The 21,161-nt window shown below is 49.3% G+C and overlaps 1 protein-coding gene across 4 annotated transcripts; it reads right to left on the reverse strand.

Moving 5' to 3' along the window:
• Positions 1-1,003: 1,003 nt before the first annotated feature.
• Positions 1,004-21,156, reverse strand: PABPC1L (poly(A) binding protein cytoplasmic 1 like). Of its 4 annotated transcripts, XM_036229359.1 has the most exons (15): positions 19,556-21,156; positions 17,442-17,635; positions 14,783-14,898; positions 13,242-13,381; positions 13,028-13,122; positions 10,632-10,775; positions 10,250-10,345; positions 6,653-6,919; positions 5,714-5,798; positions 4,931-5,059; positions 4,287-4,393; positions 3,405-3,498; positions 2,009-2,139; positions 1,525-1,598; positions 1,004-1,140 (listed from the first exon to the last, which is right to left on the reverse strand). In XM_036229359.1, exons 1-15 carry the CDS (start codon positions 19,746-19,748, stop codon positions 1,113-1,115), a joined length of 1,893 nt encoding a protein of 630 aa, XP_036085252.1. In that variant the 5' UTR covers positions 19,749-21,156; the 3' UTR covers positions 1,004-1,112. The 4 variants fall into 4 exon arrangements, with proteins under 4 accessions (XP_036085252.1, XP_016007888.2, XP_016007885.2 ...); XM_016152402.2 differs by having other exon boundaries at positions 1,025-1,598; positions 10,638-10,775; XM_016152399.2 differs by lacking the exons at positions 13,028-13,122; positions 13,242-13,381; positions 14,783-14,898 and having other exon boundaries at positions 1,025-1,598.
• Positions 21,157-21,161: the final 5 nt, after the last annotated feature.

Genomic DNA, 21,161 nt, shown 5'->3' on the forward strand with positions numbered 1-21,161 from the left:
TGAGGACAGAGTCTGAACTGAGCTCTAACATGAGAGTTCACCTGGTGAAGAGGGGAGAGAAAAGGCCCAAGTTGGGAAGACAGGGTGGGCACAGGGACCGGAAAGGGCCACTCCATGAAACCTGGTGGGTGAGGCTGGAGAGTGCTTTAGGGTCCAGCCAAAACTAAGGGCTGCCTCCCCTTCCTGGGCTGTGTCCGCGTTCAGTTCTTTCTCCTCCTCCATGGAGAAGGTTGATGACTGTACAGCACGCAGAGGCTTGCCAGCATCCCTTCGTTCCCATCAGCACTCAGCTGTTGCCACAGCTCTGCCTGCCTCTCCGAAGGAGTCTGCTGAGCAGTCAGACCTCGAAGCTGAAGCGTGTCTTAAAGAGTCCACAAACTCATAGGCGTGGCTCGGGGACCATTTCAAAGCAGGGAGCTGTACCCCCTCTATCGCTCCCTCTTAAGCAGGCATGGCTCTTTCCCGATTTGAGGCAGCTTTAGCAGAGACATCCAATCACGACTTTCTTTACAAGGTCTAGAAGGCAAGTATCTTGACTAATGAAAACATAGACCAGCACATCCTAAGGCTTTTCTCTCCCTGTAGGGGAGGAAAATCATGACCCAGGAAGGCACCCTGAAGTATTTCTATAAAGATTCTCTATGTTGCATAAGCCCTCAACCCAGAGCGTTGCTGGTTCCGGGGTGTCTGCCTGCACTGCGGGGTGCTTAAGCCAGGCACCGAGCTGTGGACACCAGTAGCTTTAGTCTGGTGGGTGGTAACTGCTCCTTTGGGGCCATCGCAGGTAGTCCTGCTCCGTTGCCAGCACTTCTGTGCCGTCGTCCCCACGCTGTACTTCAGCACTCGTTTGGGTTTCTGTTCCCAATAGTCACAGCCCCAATCCAGTCCAGCCTACCCTTTGTCCTGCCCCGCCTCCCTCACACAAAAAGACCTCTCGGGAGACAAGCCAGAACTTGCAGCACTTTTAATGCACAAAGCAAAGGGGAAAGGGGCTGGCTGACGACCCGCCCGTGTTCCATACACCGAGCTCCAGGTACAGGTACAGCCCAACGGGGACACAAGTCTCGGTTCACAGGGCCTTAGAGCCAAGAGCGGGAAGCGCTGTTCTCTCGTCAGGCAAGGGAGTGAGGATTCCATTTTCTGGGGATGAAAGGGCAAAAATAAATGTTTCTGAAGTATGGCAGACACCTGGTCATCAACTAAGAATGGAAACTAGACCCAGCCGGGCCCTCGGGCGGGCAGAAGGGAGCCAGGCAGGGCCCAGGGGAAGCCCTACCGATTCTGAGTGAGGGCAGCTGGCGAGAGACCACCACCCTCCCTCACGTTGTACTTGTACAGGAGTCAACACCCATTCTAGTCACTCAGCTTATCCACTGCTTTGATCCTCACCGCTTCTTCCAAACTCAGAAAAAGCCAGTGACACAACATGGTTCTCCGTGACTTTGTGAAACCAGTCCCTGCAGAGTTCTTTATAGCTGCGGGGCTCAGCTACTTCCGTCACCATTCCTCCCCGCCCCCACCCACCTGGATTCAGGCACGTTCACTTTCGTCAGCTCCGTGGCCTGGTGAGCCTGCAACACAGCCAAAGCCTCTTTGACCTGTGGGACACAGCAGGAGGGGCTTAGTGCAGCTGTCCCAGCAGGGTCCTCAGAGAGCCTTGACCTCCCCCTGCCTCGGCACGCTAGGTACAAGAATTCCCTTCCCTCCACAGCGTTTTGGCAGAGCCGTCATCTGACTGCTGCTTGCAGGCTTCCACGACAGAAACCCACGGCCACCTTCTCAAGATGGGTGTGCACTGCTGGACAGCTGGGAAAACGGGAACCCTCGTACTGTGTCAGAACACAGCTCCTTGTGCCAAAACCTTGCCTATGGAGCCGCAGAGAATCACTCTGTCTCACTCCAAGATTCCGGAGGTATCAGGAAGAAGATAGATAAACTTTGTCCAAGCGGCAGTCTGCTAGGTCCTCTTTATCTTTAGCTCTCCTCCTGCCACCCATCTCCAGCCCACCTTGGCATTGAGGGACTCTGGAGACTCCAGCATGAGCAGCAGCTCTGAGTTGTCAATCTCCAGCAGCATGCCCGTGATCTTGCCAGCCAGCTGGGTGTGGACGTCGTAGATAAGCGGGTAGAGACGCTCACCTGCGTGGAACAGCCTCTGATGGCTTATGTGCACCCCTGGCTCATAGCCCCACATCCCAGGGGTGGTACTGTGGGATGGAACGCTGGGGCATCTGGGAGGCTGTCCCAGAAGTGCTCCTTCCAGGCTGTTACTTAAACCTTACCAGGAACCTCTCCCAGCTATGAAGTGGGCACAGCCAACCCCACTTTGGAGGCCAGTCTGCAGAATCAAATATGATATCATACATGAAGGAGTCTGCACAGGGTCTGACACAAAGCTGGTTGCTGTTTAAAAACTACTCTTGTTTGTTTTGCAAGAAATAAGTCCAAGTATACACTGAAATTCTGGACAGGCTGTAATAATGCTGAACTTGACTTTTTTGGGGAGTAGGGAGCCAAATACACAAGATAAGTTCACCTCCCGCCATCAGGTACTTCTAGTGACAGGGCCCAGTGTTGGTGGTCACCCATCTCAGTGATGCGCGGAGGGTCTGGACAGGATGGGGTGCTGGGGTGCCCGAAGTGGGAATGGGAGAGGTCTTCCCATGATGAAAGTAAAGACGTTTACAGGGACCTGCTGACAGAGCCTTCCGCCCCCACTGAGAATTTTCGAGGGGTAGGTAGTGAAGAGGCAAAACCCCAAGTGAGCTGAGGAAACAATGGGGCGGTGGCAACGGAGGCAAAGAAGGTTAAGGAGAACTTGGCGGCCATGAAGAAAAGAACCTGCCAGCCACGAGTGAGCTTGCTCATTCATTTAAGTTAGTGGTACCCTTGAGCAGGGCCTGACATGGACACGGGATGGAGATGAATTGCACAAGGAATTCAGGGGCCAGTGAGGAACAACGTTTATTTTCCTGATGCACATTTATTTCCCACCCCCCTGCAGTGAGCGGGCTCTACTGGGAGGTGATGGAATGTGGCGACGGCTGCTTCCCAGTCAGGGGCGGTGCGAGGAACCGCCACACCTAGCTTATGGGCCCACATCCCAGCAGAAACCCAAGGTCATACGTTTCACACCGTGTTCTTTCTGGCCCCTCACCTCCCCACATCTGGAGGTCTCTCCCAGACTAAGTCAAAGTCATAGGACAGCAGAGCTGAAGAGACCTCAGGAATACCTGGTCTGACCAGTATTTTAAGATAAGAGAACAGGGCCTAGAATGCAGAGGACACTCGGGCAAGGTTGGCCAGCAGGTTGGTCAGCTGGACCTTGTCCTCACGTCTGACCTCCACTCAGGGTGTTTCCCACCAGGCTAGCCAGCTCTCAGCCAGGGGAACCAGGCACTCACCAATCATCTGCTTCTGCTCGTGCAGAGGTGCTGCGGCCAGCATGGACGCGGTCAAGGGCTCCTTTCCAGGGAAGCACACAGCAGGCTCCTGGACCTGCACATGGTGCCAGGGACACATCCCTTAGCCACCGCAGATGGGCAAGGCCTTGAAACACTTAACCCTGTCAGGTAAGCACAGGCCTCCAGGAAGGCTCCGCAAGAGGGGAGTAAGGGGCAAGGTATGGACAGGGCACGGTGGACTAGACGACAAAGTGATACTCTAACACGGATGTTTTCCATCGTGCCAGGAATCTCTAAAGGCCCCCAATGCATGTGGCAAAACAAAGCCACACCTTACTAAAAATCACTTTGTGCCAAATAAAGCACTTTTGATCAAGTAGCGTTCATGGCCACATCCCCAGCATACTTCTGACCTTTTCATATCTTGGTAATCTTCAAAAGCCTTTTGCTGTTTAAAGACTATTCTTGTTCATCTTGCAAGAAATAGTTTGGAGTATACCCACTGAAATTCTAGATAGGAGATGAAAATGCTGAGTTTGAGACTTGGAGGGTGGGGCAGGGAGCTAAATACACAGCCTTTAAATTTAATTGCCATAGATATTTTCAGTTCTGTTTTACAGACTAATCACATCCTTGCTGCTCAACACAAATACTAAGGAAATCCAAATTAATTTTGTTAATAACCCAGGGGAAGCAAATCTTGATTAATAAACACACATGATCCTGTTCCTTTCCCTCCTCTTAGTAAAAGGGGGAAATTATGTTGATGGTACACATTAGTAAACGAAACTTTACAAGGCCCAGAGAGAGCCAGGGCCTTAGCCAAGGTTCTAGCCAGGGTTCCTGGAGCCCGGACTAAGAGGGCAGCTGGACCAGCCTTACCCCATGGGTATTGGGTGTCGCCAAGGAATATCTGTGTGTCAAGAGAGGCCCGCCTGGCATCAAGTATCCCACCCCATTGGGTCCAGTGGTCTGGGTACCAATGTTGGCTGTAAGACATAAGCAGGATGTTAGGACCTGGCAGCAACCTCAAGCCACAAAACTTAAAAGACAAGCGTTCACATAGAATCCCCAGCACTGAATGGGGTGCCAGCACGTAAATGTGCAAACACTTGCCGAATGGAGGAACAGACGTGCTTGCCTACAGTCAAAATCCACGCACTCGTTCGCAGCTGCTCGTTACTAAGTTCAAATCCCGTGCTAAGCCCCTGCATTTATCATCTCATTCGCCCGCACTACAAAATGGATATAGTTTCCATTCCTATTTTAAAGATGAGGTGATCCCATATAGTGGTTAGCAAGGCCACAGAGTGAGCCAGCCGCAGGAAGTGGGTCCGGGGGGGCCCGCTAGGGGACACACTAACCACTGTGCCACATGGCCTCTGAAGTCAACCCTGCTCTCCAAGAGCGTGAATGGCAAGGTCATGGTGGGGGCCGGTTCTGACTCCCCGCTAAGGCCAAGCCTGCGCCAAGCCCCGCCCCACCGTCCTTGCTCACCCATTCCTCCTGGCCCCGCCCACACTCACCCACTCTCTGGGTGTGGGGCACCTGTCGTGGCGCCTGAGTGGAAGCCTGCCTGACACTGCTGATGTGGGCCGGGGGACGCCGCGACGTGGCTGGTGTCCAAACCATTGAGGCAGCCGGAGGGTAGGCAGCTTGTGACACAGAGAAAATGGAGAGAGACAGGTTGGTGGGAAGAGAACGGGGAGTACGATGCGAGTGGCACAGTGCACCCCAATGTTCCGGGATGAGCAAGGGGATGGGAAGGGGAACCAGAGCATTCACGGCAGAAAAATGAGTGAGTTCCACCTAGCTGGGCAGACCCAGAACCCCAGGGAGGGGGCAGTACGGACATCTGCTATTACAAACCAACTCCTGTCTCCCCAGAGCCCCAAGAGGCACAGGTGTCATGATGGCACACCTTCGTCCTCCTGGACAGTTTCGAGTCAGGTAAACGTCGCTTTTAGAAAAGGACCATTCATCAGCAATATAGCCAAAGGAGTTTCATTTTCTCAGCTTTGCGAGAATTTTCAGTCACAAATCAGACAAGTCTTTGGCGCTAACTGCAGATAATGGCTATATTGTGAGTCTTTTACAGGTGCTTGGTGCTTTCCACAGACCTCATTCGGGCCCACATTCAGAAGAAGAAACTGAGGCTCTGAGAGGTGAAGGGACCCACTCGAATGAACACCTTGGGAAGTGACAGAGCCAGGCTTAAACCCAAAGCTCATATTCTTGAGGCATTATATTACACGCTGCCCCCTGGGGCTCACACTCATGGGCCAGGTGGAAAAGACTGGATCACTCACACGAGGATCTGGGCGGCTGGGCCGTCCACCTGGGGGCAGGCTGAAGAGCTGGGCCAGAGCCATAGTATGCAGCCTGGGCTGGAGGCTGTGAGGGAGAAGACCCAGAGTCAAGGGTGGCAGCAGGGGAAGTGAGACACTGCATCCCCTCAAGGACACCCTGCGGGAACTCCACTGTCCCTTCCAGGGGACTGGATGCTGAAGACCCACAGAGCTGGGATGAGTCCTGCCTCCCATCTCAAGATGTCCATGAGCCCTGAACCATTCGGGGCAAGGTCTCAGCTTGAGTCCTTGCCCTTATTATCAGAGCTACTAGCCCAATGATCTGGATAAAATGGTGACATATCATACTGTCCCTTGTGCCAGCTTAAGCACCTGCTAAAAGGAGCAGGAATGTTCCCATCCCCGTAGCCTTTAATGGCTGACATCTTTCTATTTCTTCCACCATCTTTCTACCAAATCCTTTGCTGTGGCCAACCTCCGTCACCACCTAAAAGCAAGACAAGGGTTGCTGGGGGTGGGAAAGGAAGACTCCTGGGGCCGAGCTCCTTTTTCAAACTATGCCCCGCAGAACATTAACATCCAGAAGGGGTGTTAGCAACAACGACCGTTTAAGTTGGGGTGATGCTACATACTCTCTGCCAGCCTTGGGGAAATCAGGATACATACTGGCATCTTAGGGGAGAACAACGTATATGGTAATCTGTCCTTCTTTTGTTTAATGTAGTATTTCCACAACTTATTCAACCACAGAGGATCTTTTCCAGTATAACATTCACAAATCTCTCAGGACAGGAAGCACCATTTGACGGTGACACTTTAGAAGTGGGGTTAGAAAGACCTGCCGTTTCTGGAAGCTACGTCTGCCTGCGAAGCCCTGTCTTCCTGCTCTCCCTGGCTGGTGTGGAAAGAGTGTGGCGGGGGTCGAGGGCCGGCCCTCACCTGGGGCACAGCGGGCAGGAAGTAGTTGGCGGGCTGCTGCAAGGAGCCCAAGAGGGGGCCACCCAGGGCCCGCACAGTGGAGAGACGCTGCATGTACTGGTTAGTCAAGATGGCCTTCCGCTCCTCTTTGCGCTGGGCCAGGGCCACGTAAAGCGGCTTGGTGCCGACGATGCGCCCGTTCATCTCTGTCACGGCCTTCGTCGCCTCTTCTGGAGAGGAAAAACACACAAAGCCAAACCCTTTGCTGTGGCCACCCTCTGTCATCACCTAAAAGCAAGACAAGACAAGGGCTGCTGGGGGTGGAGAAGGAAGGCTCCTGGGGCGGAACTCCCCTCCCCCCCTGAGCAGGCCCAGGAGGAACCCGCCGAGGTTTTATCCAGGGTGTGCTGGCACCTCCACATTTACTGAGGCCCGCTGCATGCCAGATACTCGACGCTCTTCACTTTGCTGCGACTCCCAATTTACAGGTCAAGGAAATGGGGCTTGAGGGTGACTTGTCCGAGACTAGGCCACTTGCTAACTGAGGGCTGCTCATGTTTAATAGACCATTTCCCAGAGTTAGGGAGAACATGCATTTCAGAATATATTATTTCTGAATCTTCTTTCTGAAAAGATTTTCTTCAGCTATGATAGAAAGCTGGCTTAAGTGTAGGTACCTTCATCAGAGAGGCTATAATTAAGTGAGACAGTAGTCTAAAATTTGTTCGTCTAAGAACAGTATGTTCTTTGGCCAGGGCCACAATCATACACATTCCAGCTGAGGTCACTATAATAAAAACAATCTGGATTCGACGACTCCTTGGGTTTTATTAAACGATGCATACAATTCCCTAGTTCACCTGTGAAATATGGGTATAAAAAGATGCTCTTAACAGCTGGAGAGTCCAATAAAGAGTTAGATGTGTATGGAATACGAAAATGACCTGAATTTCTATTTTGGGTGCTTTATTGTGTTAACTTTATTTTTAGTAGAAATAAAGGTCCTTATCATTAAAAAAAAAAAAAAAAAAAAGGAATGACTCATCCAAGGTCACCCAGTCAATGAAGTAGGTCATGTATCAACTAAGACTGCAACCCAATGCGCCATCTGGTAAACCACTACTGCCTCTGCAAGGCCCTGAGCTAAGTTCTTTTCGAGTCTGGGGAAGAGGTTCTTAGCCTTTTTATTAAAATAACTTATTTTAGGATAACTTTAGACTTCTATGAGAATCTAATGCCTGATGATCTGAGGCGGTGATGCTAGCGCTGGGGAGCAGCCGCAAATACAGATGAAGCTTCCCTTACTTGCCTGCCACTCACCTCCTGCTGTGCGGCCCAGTTCCTAACAGGCCACGGACCAGTACCGGTCTGCAACCCGGGGTTTGGGTTGGGAGACTTAACCTGAGAGTTCACAGATCCACAAGGAGGTCAATGGATGAAATTCAGGGAGATCTGTGAACTCGGATGGGGGAAAAAAATGGCGTCTATATTTTCACATTAGCATTTCCTTCTGTTTTGAATATGGGCAACAATAACTAATCATAGTACTATTAGCCATGCTTGTGGCTTTGTCGGGTAAAGAAAATATTTTCATATCACATTATTGACCTCAAAATATCATTTATACTAATTGCTACTTCACTAGATCTTATAGTTTAATGCACATACTGCTGTCACCTTAATATTTTGATAATTATTTCAATATAATTATCTTTTTGTTATCCTATGAATTTTTCTTTACATATTTAAAAATATTCTCAGAAGGGGTCCATAGGCTTCATCAGACAGCCAAATTTTCCTGGCAGAAAAATATTGCCTTAACAGGTTAATAAGACTTAGGTAGTAAAAAAATAATTAGTACAACTAATGCTTGGGCGGAGATTACTCTGAACTTGATGGCGATGTAAACACTTTATATAGATTAATTCATTTAATTTTCATAATCATTTTTACATGAGAAAATAAATTATATACATACATACAGACTTAAATCAATTCACAGGGTAGGTGTGCCTCAACTTGAAGCAATCCAAATTTTTACAATTCCCTTTATTCAAGAAGTCCTTAAGGACGTCAGTGAATCTCCCCAAATAATATGCAATGTACGTGAATAATCAATGATTTCACTACTTATTGTGGGCTGGTACTCTACATGCAGGCTCTTCAGTTCTCAGGACAATTCTGAGGTAAGGAATGTTGCTCCCATCTTACAGATAGGCAAATAGCATCCAAAAGGCAAAGTCACTTCCACCAGGTCCTACAACTAGTTAGCAGTAGGTCAAGCATTAAGACATAATTCTGATTAACTCTGAAACCCCATCTTTCAACTGCAACACTACACCAAGTATGAATTTGCTAGGAAAGAGGGTCCACCGTTTTTTATGATGTTTGATCACATTTACTCATGCCTAATTTATATGTCTCACAGTTTTCTGTTAGATTTTTTCAAAAGCACCTTAACTCCAAAATTGTTAGAACCTCTTCCCAAACACCAGGCTCCCTGAAGGACATTTGTAGTTGGCTTCAGCAAGCAAAAGAACTTCCAGAGCACTCCCTAAGAACACAGCTATTACATGTGCAGGTCCCCATCAATCTCCGTGGAGAGTTCCTCATTCCCACCTGCAATTCCCTACCTCCTCATGGCCAAGTCAAATGCTGCTACCACTGCCACTTCTTACAGGAAGCCCTCTTTCCTGTTCCACTGAGCTACTGTGGCTTCACCTCCAACACTTACCCACCCTCCACACACACACCTTATAATAGATCTGAGTTAGTGATGCATCTGACTTCCCCCCTAGACCATAAGCTACTCAAGGGCAAGGACCACATCTGACTTGTTCTTGTATGCTTTTCCTGCCTGGTAAAACAGCAGGTGCTTAAATATGGAAGGAGTGAACACTGGGTCATTTAAAAATCATCTGGGGAACTTTTAAAAATAAAATGCCCAGGCCCTATCCTCAGAGATCTACATTCGGTTTGTCTGACGCGGGTGTCTGTATTGAAGAGCTCCCTAGGGGATTTTAATGAGAAGTCAGGGTTGGGAACCATTCAGTGAGCCCAACACCCTCATCTTATATATGAAGCTCATAGGACATCTGCTCAAAGTCACAGAGCTACTGAGTACAACAGTCAATAACCACGTCTCAGGTGCTAAGAGGGCTGAGCACAAAGCAGGTGCTCAATAAATGGAAAAGAATGAAGAACGATGTAGCCCAAGCCTCTCATTTTTCAGATGGGGCAACTGAGGCCCAGAAAGGGTTATGTCACCGGCCAAGACCAGACAACGAAAGTCAATGGAAAGTCTGAGACACTAATTTCTGGACTCTGGCATACAGCAGGCACTCAACAAATGCTTGCTGAATGAACCAAGGTTACAGTGAGCCTGAATAAATTCAGCTGTGTGACTGGGACTGCATTTTTACCCTCTTCCCCTCCAGTCCAGACAAGGCTGCAGATGAATGATAAACTCCAATGGGGTCAGACATAGTTCCCAGAACTACAAAAAGGGGTAGCCCAGCACCAGCTCTCTGGAAGTCATGAAGGAGGGAGGGCTGTACGGGCAGTGAGAGGATGGGAGGGCACGGCCGTCTATCCCCTGTGAGTGTCCGCGGCCCTCACCTTGGCACTGGTGATCATTCCATAGGGAGAGAATTCTTTCCTTAGTTTCTCGTCATTGATGGAGTCATCTAGGTTCTTCACATACAAGTTCACGCCCTGGAAGGAAAGGATACTGCTAGATGTGCCTTCCCCTCCAACCTCCAGGTTGCCTTGAGGGTGGGGAGGAGCCAACATGGGGAGGAGACGTCCTGCCCACCTAGCCTCCTGTTTCCAGTCTTGTGCAGCACCCAAGCACCCCACCAATCACTCAGCATGCCCATCCCCTGGAATCTGCAGGATCCCACGATCCCCAAAGCCAAGTTCCCAGAGCTGGGATTGCCAGGGGAAGGAGTCACATTTGGGGCCATCTGCACGCAGGAGCAGCTGCCACCAGGAGGCTGACCCTCACGTGGTAACGGTTGAGCCGGTCCTGCTTCATCTGCTCGAACTTGCGCTTCAGCTCATTCTGCCGCTCCACCCGCTTCTGAGCCCGGCCCACGTAGAGCAGCCGCCCTCTCACCTCCTTTCCGTTCATGTCCATCACAGCCTGCGCAGAGAAGAGGAAGTGAGAGCGCTTGGTAACCACCCCGTGAGGCCCCAGCCTTAGCGCTGGCCTCCAGTCCCATCTCCTAGACCTACAGGGGGCCACCTGCCAGCCAGGCCAGCCTTGTTAGCTGAGAATAATCAGTACCACAGTAAAGGCCATTTAAAGTGAATCCACTTTTTAAAAACATGGGAGAATTTTCGAGTAAGCTGTAGATTTTTTAAAAATTTGATTTTGAATCTGCTTTAAAAAGTGAAATTGAAATTTGCAGTTTCTTGTATTTAACAATTAGGTTCTAACTAACTGCACACTGATTATTTGAACAAAGCAGCAAGCATAATGCTTTCAAAATGCTTGACAGCATAATCCATATCCTTAACATCATGTTGGATTTCACAGTAAAAGAGTCCTTTTGCTAACTGCGAGGGCTTTAGTTTTAGAAACATTTATGTATTAACACATTGATTTTTCTCTTCTTCAGTTAACTGGCCTAAGCCAGCTAGACCCTCAACTGTCAGTGGTTTAGATTACATGAAGTCCTACATCTTGCAAAAGATGTGCAACTTCTTTCTGCAAGCCACTTATGCTGAACTTAATTTGCATTGACTTATCCACAAAAATCAACACAAGGTGGACTTATGTGTGCATGACTCAATGGCGAAGATCAGACACTAGTGTTAGGAGAAATATTTGAAGAGGCTAAGTGGTCAGTTCATTAGCAAATACTTTCACATAATGATGACTTTTGCTTTTCTACCCAAATATACAAATAGATGTAAATATACTCTGGGGACTCAGGAACTGCCTGTTCTTTGGCTGTCTTAAAGGTCATTACCAAAGTCTTTAAGATCCTGGAGTCAATGGACTCCTGAAGTTTCACCCATCTACTTCCATTTAGCATTTCACAAGTTGGGGAAGCCAAAGCCTAGAGGGCAGGATTTGTTCAAGGACACACAAGAAGTTATCTTTCAAAGGAGCAGTGTATTCAAGAACAAAAGTTCAGAGTCAGAAAGAATTGGTTTTAATCCCATGATGTCCCTAGCTATAACCCAGGGAACCTGATAATAACAGTAGAGCCTGTACTGGTAGGTGTAGAGATGAGGACGTATACAAAACCCTCAGGGAAGTGTCAGGTCCCTGGCAAGTGATCAGTGAGAAGTGGCTGCTATAGAGATGGCACCAGGACCCAGGTCTCCAGCCAGAATCCACCATGAGCTGAGCTCTTCCATGTCCGGTGACCTTAATGAAGCAGCGGCCATAAAAAGAGCTTTGTGGTGGAAGGCCAGATATGACATTATTATTCCAGATTTGTCACTATGTGGCCTTGTAGTATTCGCTTGTTCAGCAAATATATATCTGGTACCTACTGGCAGGTACAATATGAGAGACTTAATGGTGAAACGAGACCCAGCTTCAATTCTGTACACAGAGACCTGTGCTAATGATGGAGACATGCAGAAGGAGCATCTCACCAGAAGCAAGTGAAGACGGGAAGAGATGGCTTCCTAGAGGAGGGAATATATATAAGCTGAGACCCAAAGGACACACACTAATTAGCTACACTGTCCAACAGAGTGGTCGCTACCCACATGGACTGAGCACTTGAAATATGGCTAGAGTGAATTGTGTGCTCTAAGTATCAGATTTCAAAGAATTGCAAAAAGAGGGAGTGTAAAAATCTCAATTTTTACACTGACTACACATTGAAGTGGTCGTAATTTGAACACGTTAAGTTGAATAACATATTATTAAAATTAATTTCGGTTTCCTTTTTCACCCTCTTTAATGTGGCCACTGGAAAATTTTAAATGGCACCTGTGGCTCATGTTACATTTCTATTGGACAGCACTGGGCTAAAGAGTAGGGGAGGGGAAGTGTTTTGAAAAAACAGCATTTGCACAAGCCTGGAAGAAATAGCAAAGCACTTCCCCTCCCTGGCCTCAGTCCCTCCAATTTAAGAGGCTAGTGGCTGTCTCAAAGGCCCCTTTTACCTCTCATGTGACAAGAATCTATGAAAAGCCAGCCTCTCATGTGACAAGAATCTGTGAAAAGAAGCCAGCCTCAGGGCTTGGAAGTTCCCAGAAGAGGCTGAAGCCTTTTGCCTTTAGCACAGGCAGGAAAGGCCTTGGCTTGTGTGGCTGGGGAGGGACTTCCTTTCCCTCCATTGGCAGCTGGAGCCCTTACTCCAGACCTCCCTCCTTCCTAGTCCAGCTCAGCGTCTCCTCCATGAAACAGGCCCATGGGGAGGCTCCTACCTTCTGGGCTTCCTCATGCTTCTCAAAGTTGACAAAGCCAAAGCCCCGGGAGTGGCCGCTGTCATCCCTCATGACCTTCACACTCAGCATCTTCCCTGGGGAGGACCAACCTGGCTCAAAGGGGAGTTTGGGAATCCTCAGGATGTTCCCCTCCCTTCCCACAAATCCTCAGGAAGTATAAGTGATCCCCAGCTCCCTTGGGAAACGTGCCCACCAAATTGGGAGAAGAGCTCCTGCAGGCCCCACTCATCCATGTCCACTTGGAGGTTCTTCACATAGATGTTGGTGAACTCCATGGCCCGAGCCCCCAGCTCGGCCTCCCGTTCCTGTCGGGACTTGAAGTGGCCAACGAAGCTGTGCACACACCAACGAGGTAGGCAGTTACCAGCCATCAGTCACCCCCATCCCAACCCCAGCCCATCCAGCAGCCCTGGGTCACTGAGGTCAATTGCTGCCAGCCTCCAGGCCTCTATATCCCTCCTCAGGGGACTTGGCAGGGCAATATTTCTTAGATGGAATACATCTAAGGTCCAAACACCTCCTATAGCCAAGATTCAATGTTCTAGTATAAGGTTAAGAAGATTTCATTCTTGTGGCAAATGCACAGGGCACTTCTACCAGACACCGGGCAGCTGAGTGCAGAGGAGAAAAGCATGAACTTGGGTCACGCTTGAATCCTTACTATGTAGTTGCCTAGCTGTGGGACCGCAGGCAGGTTACTTAACTTCTCTGAGCCTCAGTGTTCATTCCTGTATAACTGGGGATCAAACTCACACCACAGGGATTTGCTGATTCATTTAACACATCCTGGGTGCACTGGGGAAGCAATGAGACAACCAGATACGGTCCATGCCACTGTTGCTATGTGGCGAGGGACTGAAGTCACTTAAATATTAATTTTCAAAATTGTCATTTCCAAGTTCATGTCAACACATCTAAGAAAGTATCCTAGATTAAGAAAAAAAAAAGCCAAGCATAAGAAAATTTGACAGTAGCTATAGCACTTTTAGCATAAATTGTAGCTGGCACTGAAAATTGATGAAAACTGAGTGGCAAAGGTAAGCTTGGACAGACTATAGCTGACAATGATAACAACATCCTTCTGAGAATTAGGAAAAGCAGGCCAAGGTTCAATTTCACTGACAGGAGCTTCCCCTGAGAAACCTTGGACCGAACGACCCTCGGTGCACCTCCATCATTCCACGGCATCGAGCACGGGGCTTGGCCATCAGAGGGACGGAAGCAGAACTGGGAGAGGGGAACTGCCAAAGCAGATTCTCGCCAGCACCTGCATCTCAATTTTCCCATCTGTGAAGTGGGGATGATGCCAAACTTAACTGCATGAATATGGCTGGCTAAGCATATGCCGACTTTCCTTCCCATCCAAGAATCCCATGAAACAACAGAAAAGGCTTAAGAAAAAAATTCATGGCCATGCCGAGAAGGCTGAAGATATGAAATCGCCAGGACCATTGATGATTTGGCCATTAGTTGTTACGGCTAGAATTTCAGATTCATCACCTCATATACTACTCAGAACAATCCTCTAGCACATATGAGCAGCCCCATTTTTACTTGCAGAAAAGGAGTCCCTGAGAGACTGAGCCACTCTTCGGCCGTCACACTGCCAGGAAGACTATCGGCTGCTGCTCAGTGCCTGGTGCCCATTAGACAGTGGTAGCATCAGTCCTGAGTAGGTGTCGCCAGGATTCTGTTCCTTCAGCCTTGGCCCCGCCCCCACACCCTGCCACTCACACTTTACGGTCATTCAGCAGCATCCCATTCATGGTGCTGATGGCCAGCTGCGCAGCCTCATGGGTCTCGAAATGGACAAAGCCAAAGCCTCGGGAGCCGTGATCATCACACACCACCTGGGCCACAGGGAGAAAGGACAGGGAGTGCATCCAGCAGAGGGTTCAATTCAGGTAGAAAAGCATGGCAAGAGGCGAAGCAGCTATATCTGAGTGTTTGCTCTGCGCCTGAGAAAGACAATCCTATGTCACATGACAGCTCCATTTTAGAGATGGGAAACTAAACTTTAGAGAGGTCAATCCATTTGCTTAAGATCCCACAGTAAGGAAGGTGAGAGTCCTCAAACTGAACACAGGCCTCGTCTATACCACAGATGAGCTTTTAATTATCTTCATAAAGTGATGGGCAAAAGGATCTGATTGAAACCCCTGATCATGCATCTTAGTTTATAACAGAAAATTAGAAACAACCTAAATAGCCATCAAGAGGAGACTGGTCAACTACAGTACATTCTTACTTGTCTCCTGTATGTGCAGAGTGGAAGAGAACATGGCAGATTATGCAGTGATCTGTAAGGTATATCGGTAAGTGAAAAAAAAAAAATCAAGCCCATTTAGATTAAAGTTGGCATATACACAGGAGAAAATATTAAACAGACATACACAAAACTGTTTACAATGATTATTTCTGGGGACTAGGGTTTAAAAGACAGAGCCTTCTTTTTCACTTCATTCCTTTGCACATTGTTTAAACTTTACCAACTCGTGTGCTGTTTCAACAATAAACTTGTTTTAATTTTTTAAAAAATCTACAAACATTCTGGGGTAGGGAAAGGTTCAACGACTGGCCCAAGGTCACACTGCCAGGAAGTGGAAGAGGCAGGATTTACACCAAGGACGTTTGGTCCCAAAGTCCAAGGTCTGACTGTGTCATGCTGCCTCTCTGCTCAGTGGCTAGGTTGGGCTTTGTACTCCAGTGGCCTGACTCCAGGTCTAGCACTCTTCCCATGGTGCCACAGAAAGCTTCTTACCACCTCCAACCAGCCTGAGAACTCTGGGGTAGGGACCATATTGTATACTTTCTATCTAAGCCCACGGTGGAGCCTCATTAGGCCTGCGAAGACTTGCCTGAGTCACACAGAGCTTTCTGTCTAATTTTCAGTGGCCCAGAGAAAGCTAAGTCCTGGATTAGGGCGACAGACATACCCTTCCCTGTAACTTAGCTTCACCTACACCAGCAAACCTATTGGTTCAAATCCTGCTCTGCTACTTACTTCCCACCCCCATGTAACATGTAACCATGGAGAAGTGACCCCAGATCTGAGCTTCTCTGCCCTCAAATGTAATACAGGGATCCTCCTAGTTACATCTTAAGTGGCTGTTGTAGGAAATTCAGTGGGGGCCATGTATGCAGGAAACCTAGAACTTGATAAATCTGTTTCTACTGTAACAACGTAGCACAATTAAGACTCTCTCTCCCATTGATCCTCAAAGACAGGAAAGGCTGTCTGTCACAGAGCGCCCTCAGGAGTACTGCTCCTTCTCATTCACAGGGAGGTGATGAGACCTGAGAACTTAAGGATTGTGCCTGGCACACAGCAGTACTCAAGGAAGAGCTCTGACAAAGACGGCACCATCCTTCCCCCAACTTCCCCAGAAGGGGCGGGGGTTACCAACTGCTGCCTTATAAAACCTAGAGGCCAAACACCCAGGTTTTAGCCTTCTGTCAGGACCGACTGGCCTGCCGTATGACCTCTGATCCTCAAGATCCTTATCTACAAAGTCAGAGAAATGACCAGAGCCTTTCTCAAATTATAATACAGCCATCTGCTCAACAAACACCTACTGAGCACCTACTATGTGTCACATCTTATTCCAGGTCCTGGGACACCAAGGTGAAGGAGAATAAGATCACTACTCTCACGAAATTTCCGTTATGAGAAATCTTTAAAGGTGTGGCTACTGGGAGAATAAGATCACTACTCTCACGAAATTTCCGTTATGAGAAATCTTTAAAGGTGTGGCTACTGATTGTCATGATGGCCTCAATTAATGATGGCCTTCCAGTATCCACACCCTTTGTCCTATAATTTCTACTGTCCTCTCACTCTGAATTTGGGCTGGTCTTGTGACTTGTTTTGGCCAATAGAATGCAGTAGAAGTGATGGTGTGCCAGTTCCGAACTTAGACCTCAAGAGGCTTGGTGAGCTTCCACTCTGTCTCCTGGGCCTCTGCCATTGCCACGGGAATAGCCTGGGCTAGCCTCCGGGAGGGTGAAAGACTATAGGAAAGAAAGCTGATATAGTCCAGCTGACAGTCAACCACCACCTAGAAGAAGAGCTATCCAGCTCTTGGCGGGCATATGAAGGAGCCTGGCCAAAACCAGAAGAACTGCCTAGCTGAACTCAGCCTAATTACCACTGCAGAATTATAAGCTAAATAATAGTTGTTGTTGACAGTGACTAAGCTTTGGGCTAGTTACACAGCAAGAGCTGACTGATACACAGGTGACCTCTCATAGGTCTATGAGGATGAACCATTCGGGTGCTGGCTGAACCTGGCGCTTAACTGAAATGACCTTGTCAACTGTAAAGTCAGGTGCTATTTGGCATCCCTCTACCACATGAGTATTGGACAAAGACCCCTCCAAGAGGTACACCCACCTTGCAAGAGAGGATGTTCCCAAAGGTGGAAAAGGTGTCATATAAGGCCTTGTTGTCAATGGAGTCCTCCAGGTTCTTGATGAAGATGTTGCCCACACCTGACTTGCGAAGTCCTGGGTCTCGCTGGGACCACATGATGCGGATGGGCTGGCCTTTTATCACTTCAAAGTTCATTGTGTCCAGTGCCCGCTCCGCTGGACAGGAGGAGAAAAAAGAGCAAGTTAAGGGGACTTTCTTTCCCTGAGTCCCAAGGTGCTTAATTGGGAGCCAACCCCTCACCCCCCCACCCCCCAAAAAGGAGCCAGGTTCTGGGTTTTGCCGGAGAAAAGAGCCCAATGGCTCAGGAGAGTGAGAAGGGTTAATGTGTATGATGCTCCCCCCACTTTCCAGTTAGGATCTCATTCAACTCCTCACTGTTGCCACGTGAGATGGGAAAACTGAGGTTCAGAAAGGGAAAAAAATCAGTGGCAGAGCCAGGTCTCTAAAGCACACAGAGTAGACAGAAATGTAAAGGAGGGTGTCAGTGACAAAGGAGGGGCAGCAGTTTGAGGAAATTAAAGCTGAGAGGTGCTGAGCAGGAGAGCTGAGATTCCATCTTAAGCAGTAGAGTTTGGGGGAGGTGAACATCGCCTCTCTGAGATGGTTTCACCTATAAAGTAGGGATGAGGATGCTATTACCCATCCTTCCACATCTGATAAAGGGAGATAATACCATCTACCTCTATGTTGTCGACAGACTGAGAATTAAATAAGGTATGCAAGGTGCCTTGTCTTTTGTGCCTGGCACAAAACAGGTGTTTTGTAAACGGCAGTATGTCTGAATATAGCAGCCTATGCCCATCACCCCTGCAATTGCTACCGCCTGTCCCCTCCCAGGTAATAGGCTGTCTCCTGCTTTCAGGATCTCCTCTAGCTTCAGAGGCATGGAAGGGAACCGTGCAGGAGTCAGTGGAGCACATTTCAAGAAGTCTGGGTTTTCCATCTCATTCTGCTATGAACACCCAGGGGCAAAACCTTCTCCTGTCTGGAGCTCAGCTTCCCCATCTATGAAGTATGGCCAAAAGGTCAAGTCTCGCAGGGGTTGGAGGAAGATGGAAACGGCAGCGGGTGGGTAAAGCAGAGCAAAAGGGAAGTCTCCCTGGAATCCAGGTCACCTGCTGGGCAACAGGCAGAACCACCCCCGCAAACCCCTTGCTCAGGAAACCTCGCCATCCTCCTGGGAGACCTGGAGTAAGGGCACTCTCTTTTGGACTTGGTGGAGGTGGACCTACTTTGGTTTCTGAAATCTTAAACCTGAAGCCTATAGTTACTAGTATTTTTCTTAGGTTACTATTTATTGAACCCTTACAATGTCCTGGAGATGCTTCACGGACACGGTTCTTCACTCCTTCTGTGCTACTGAAGGGGTGGCCTTAGTCCCACTTCACAGAACTCTTCAAGCTCACAGCCTAGTTAGCCGCAGAGCTTCAGCAAAACCCGATGCTCTTAACTCTCTTCATCCTCTCTACTCTCAACACAAGTGTGGAATCACCCATCTGGCAAGCTCTAATCAATCCTATCAACTCCAAGAAACGGGCTGTGAAGCCTGGAGTGGAGGCAGCACCTGGTGCAGACCTCATGTCACACTGCCTGGAAAGGCAGGAGCCCCGGGCCCAGCTCCCCTGGCTTCCCCACTCATCACCTGTCACCCCAGGCATCTTCCTCACCAGGTGCTTTAAATTTCTCATCATCTTAATCACTCCATCAGGCAGGTCCAATGCCCATTTTTCATATAGGCAACTGAAGCTCAGAATGATTGAGTATTTTGCCCAAAGTCACACAGCTGCTGGTTTTCTAATCCCAGGTCGGCTTGACCCCAAAGCCCTTGGTTGTTTTCACCCAGTCTTAAAATCTCCCCTCTGCAAAATAGAGCACTAGTAGAACACACAGCAGGCACACAGTGACTGCTAGTTCCTGCTTCAGGGGCTTCTTGGGGGCAGGGCCCCTTGCATGCAACGCCCTATGTCTATGGGCCTCAGTTTCCTTGGCTACAAGATAAAAGACGGAGCCAGAGATGAAAGCGCAGATGGCCGTGATGCTGTCGGTCCATCCCCCACCCCCCACCCGGGGCTCACCGTCGGCTGGCTGCTGGAAGTTGATATAAGCATAGCCCAGCGAGCGGCGGGTGGCCACATCGCGGCACACGCGGATGGACAGGATGGGGCCAGCAGGCAAGAACTTCTCGTAGAGCATGGCCTCCGTTACGTCGGGGTGCAGGTCGCCCACGTAGAGCGAGGCGAGCGGAAAGATTGGGCCGCTGGCGTTCATGGTGGCCGACAGCGGCGGGAAAACCGAGCAGCCGGTCAGCACACCCCGGCGCACGGCGCCCGCGTGCGTCACCGCGGCGGGAGCTCGGCAGCGACGGGCGCACAGCGGGCGAGGGGCTCTCCTTCCCAGGGCCGGGCGCCCCACCCTTTACCGCCCTCACCGCCCCGCGCGCCAATCACTGGCGCTGGGGCTCCTCCTCGCTGCTCACCTGGGAGCCCCTCAGTGTTCTAGAAGCCTCAGGTGGGCGGCATCTCTGACCCCGCCTCCGAAGGCGGGGAGAGTCCTCACCTGGCCTGGAGTAGGGCTGCGGAGATGAGATGGAGTTCCAAGCCCTCTGGGACGGCAGGGCACCTGGGTTCTAATCCTGTCATTGCCTTTTGGGGCCGGTTTCCGTTTTCTGCAAACTTTCTCTTCGCAAGGATTAAAGGAGGGCGTGCTGCAGCCCCTGCGTGTTTCACGAACGGAAGAATTCGGAGCCGGGATGCCCACCCTCAAAGCTTGTGTCCGTAGCCACTTGAAAGGGGTCTTTTTCTCAAGACAGCCCAGATCCTGTCCCACCCTTCAAGGATCGGCTTTGTGAGTTGCCATGTGAGAATTCGAGACCAATAAGGCCTTTCTTGACACTGGCCCTTATATTGCTGACCTTTTCGTTGAATATTTTCCGCCCACCTCTTTCTCATAAGGAATCTATTCCACCAGGCTGCCACCAGGAAGGTTCACCAAGTCATTTGTGACCCAGGATCTATGGGATCAGTGGAGACCTAACAAGGTCCTGACAGTGGTCCCAAGCTGAGCAGTAAGGTCCCTCTGTCAATTTGCAGCCTCAATAGTTACAGGGCCACTTTTGAATTCGAATCATGGGAAGGTACTTCACTTGGCTTCTGAGGGACTCTCCTGGTGTCCCTGCTGCAACAAAGCAGGTAGGTTCTACTGACCCTTGGTTGGGTGTGACTTCACCTGTGGAACAGCTCCAGACCAGGGGCAAGAGCCAGTCTGGCTGCCCAGCCTACAGTAGTACCAAGAAAGCACTCGTTCTAATCTTGGGGTAAAAAAATACCACTCCATCCTGATCTTTTTCTTTGTGGGAGTGTGGACATTTTTAGAAAGGAGCAAATCCCATGAGGAAAAATAGGGCTGCAGATTACCCAAGTACTGGGACAGGTGACAGACATATAACCTTGGCTATGACTAGGCCTTATGCAACCATCTCTGTCTTGGTTACAGCTCAGGGTTTAAAAACAGGGATGGGGGGGAGGGGGTGAGGACTTGAATGGGATACAAAGTAATTGTCTGTATCAAATCTTTGAAGCCCCAAAAGAGCTGAATGGTTTGTTGTGGAAGGTGGATGGGCTGTATTAATTATTGGTAATTTCTTCCCCTCTACAACACCTTGACTTCTGGTTCTAAAGGAAG

This window comes from Rousettus aegyptiacus, unplaced genomic scaffold (genome assembly GCF_014176215.1).
Source record: "Rousettus aegyptiacus isolate mRouAeg1 unplaced genomic scaffold, mRouAeg1.p scaffold_m13_p_12, whole genome shotgun sequence".
NCBI classification, from domain to species: domain Eukaryota; kingdom Metazoa; phylum Chordata; class Mammalia; order Chiroptera; family Pteropodidae; genus Rousettus; species Rousettus aegyptiacus.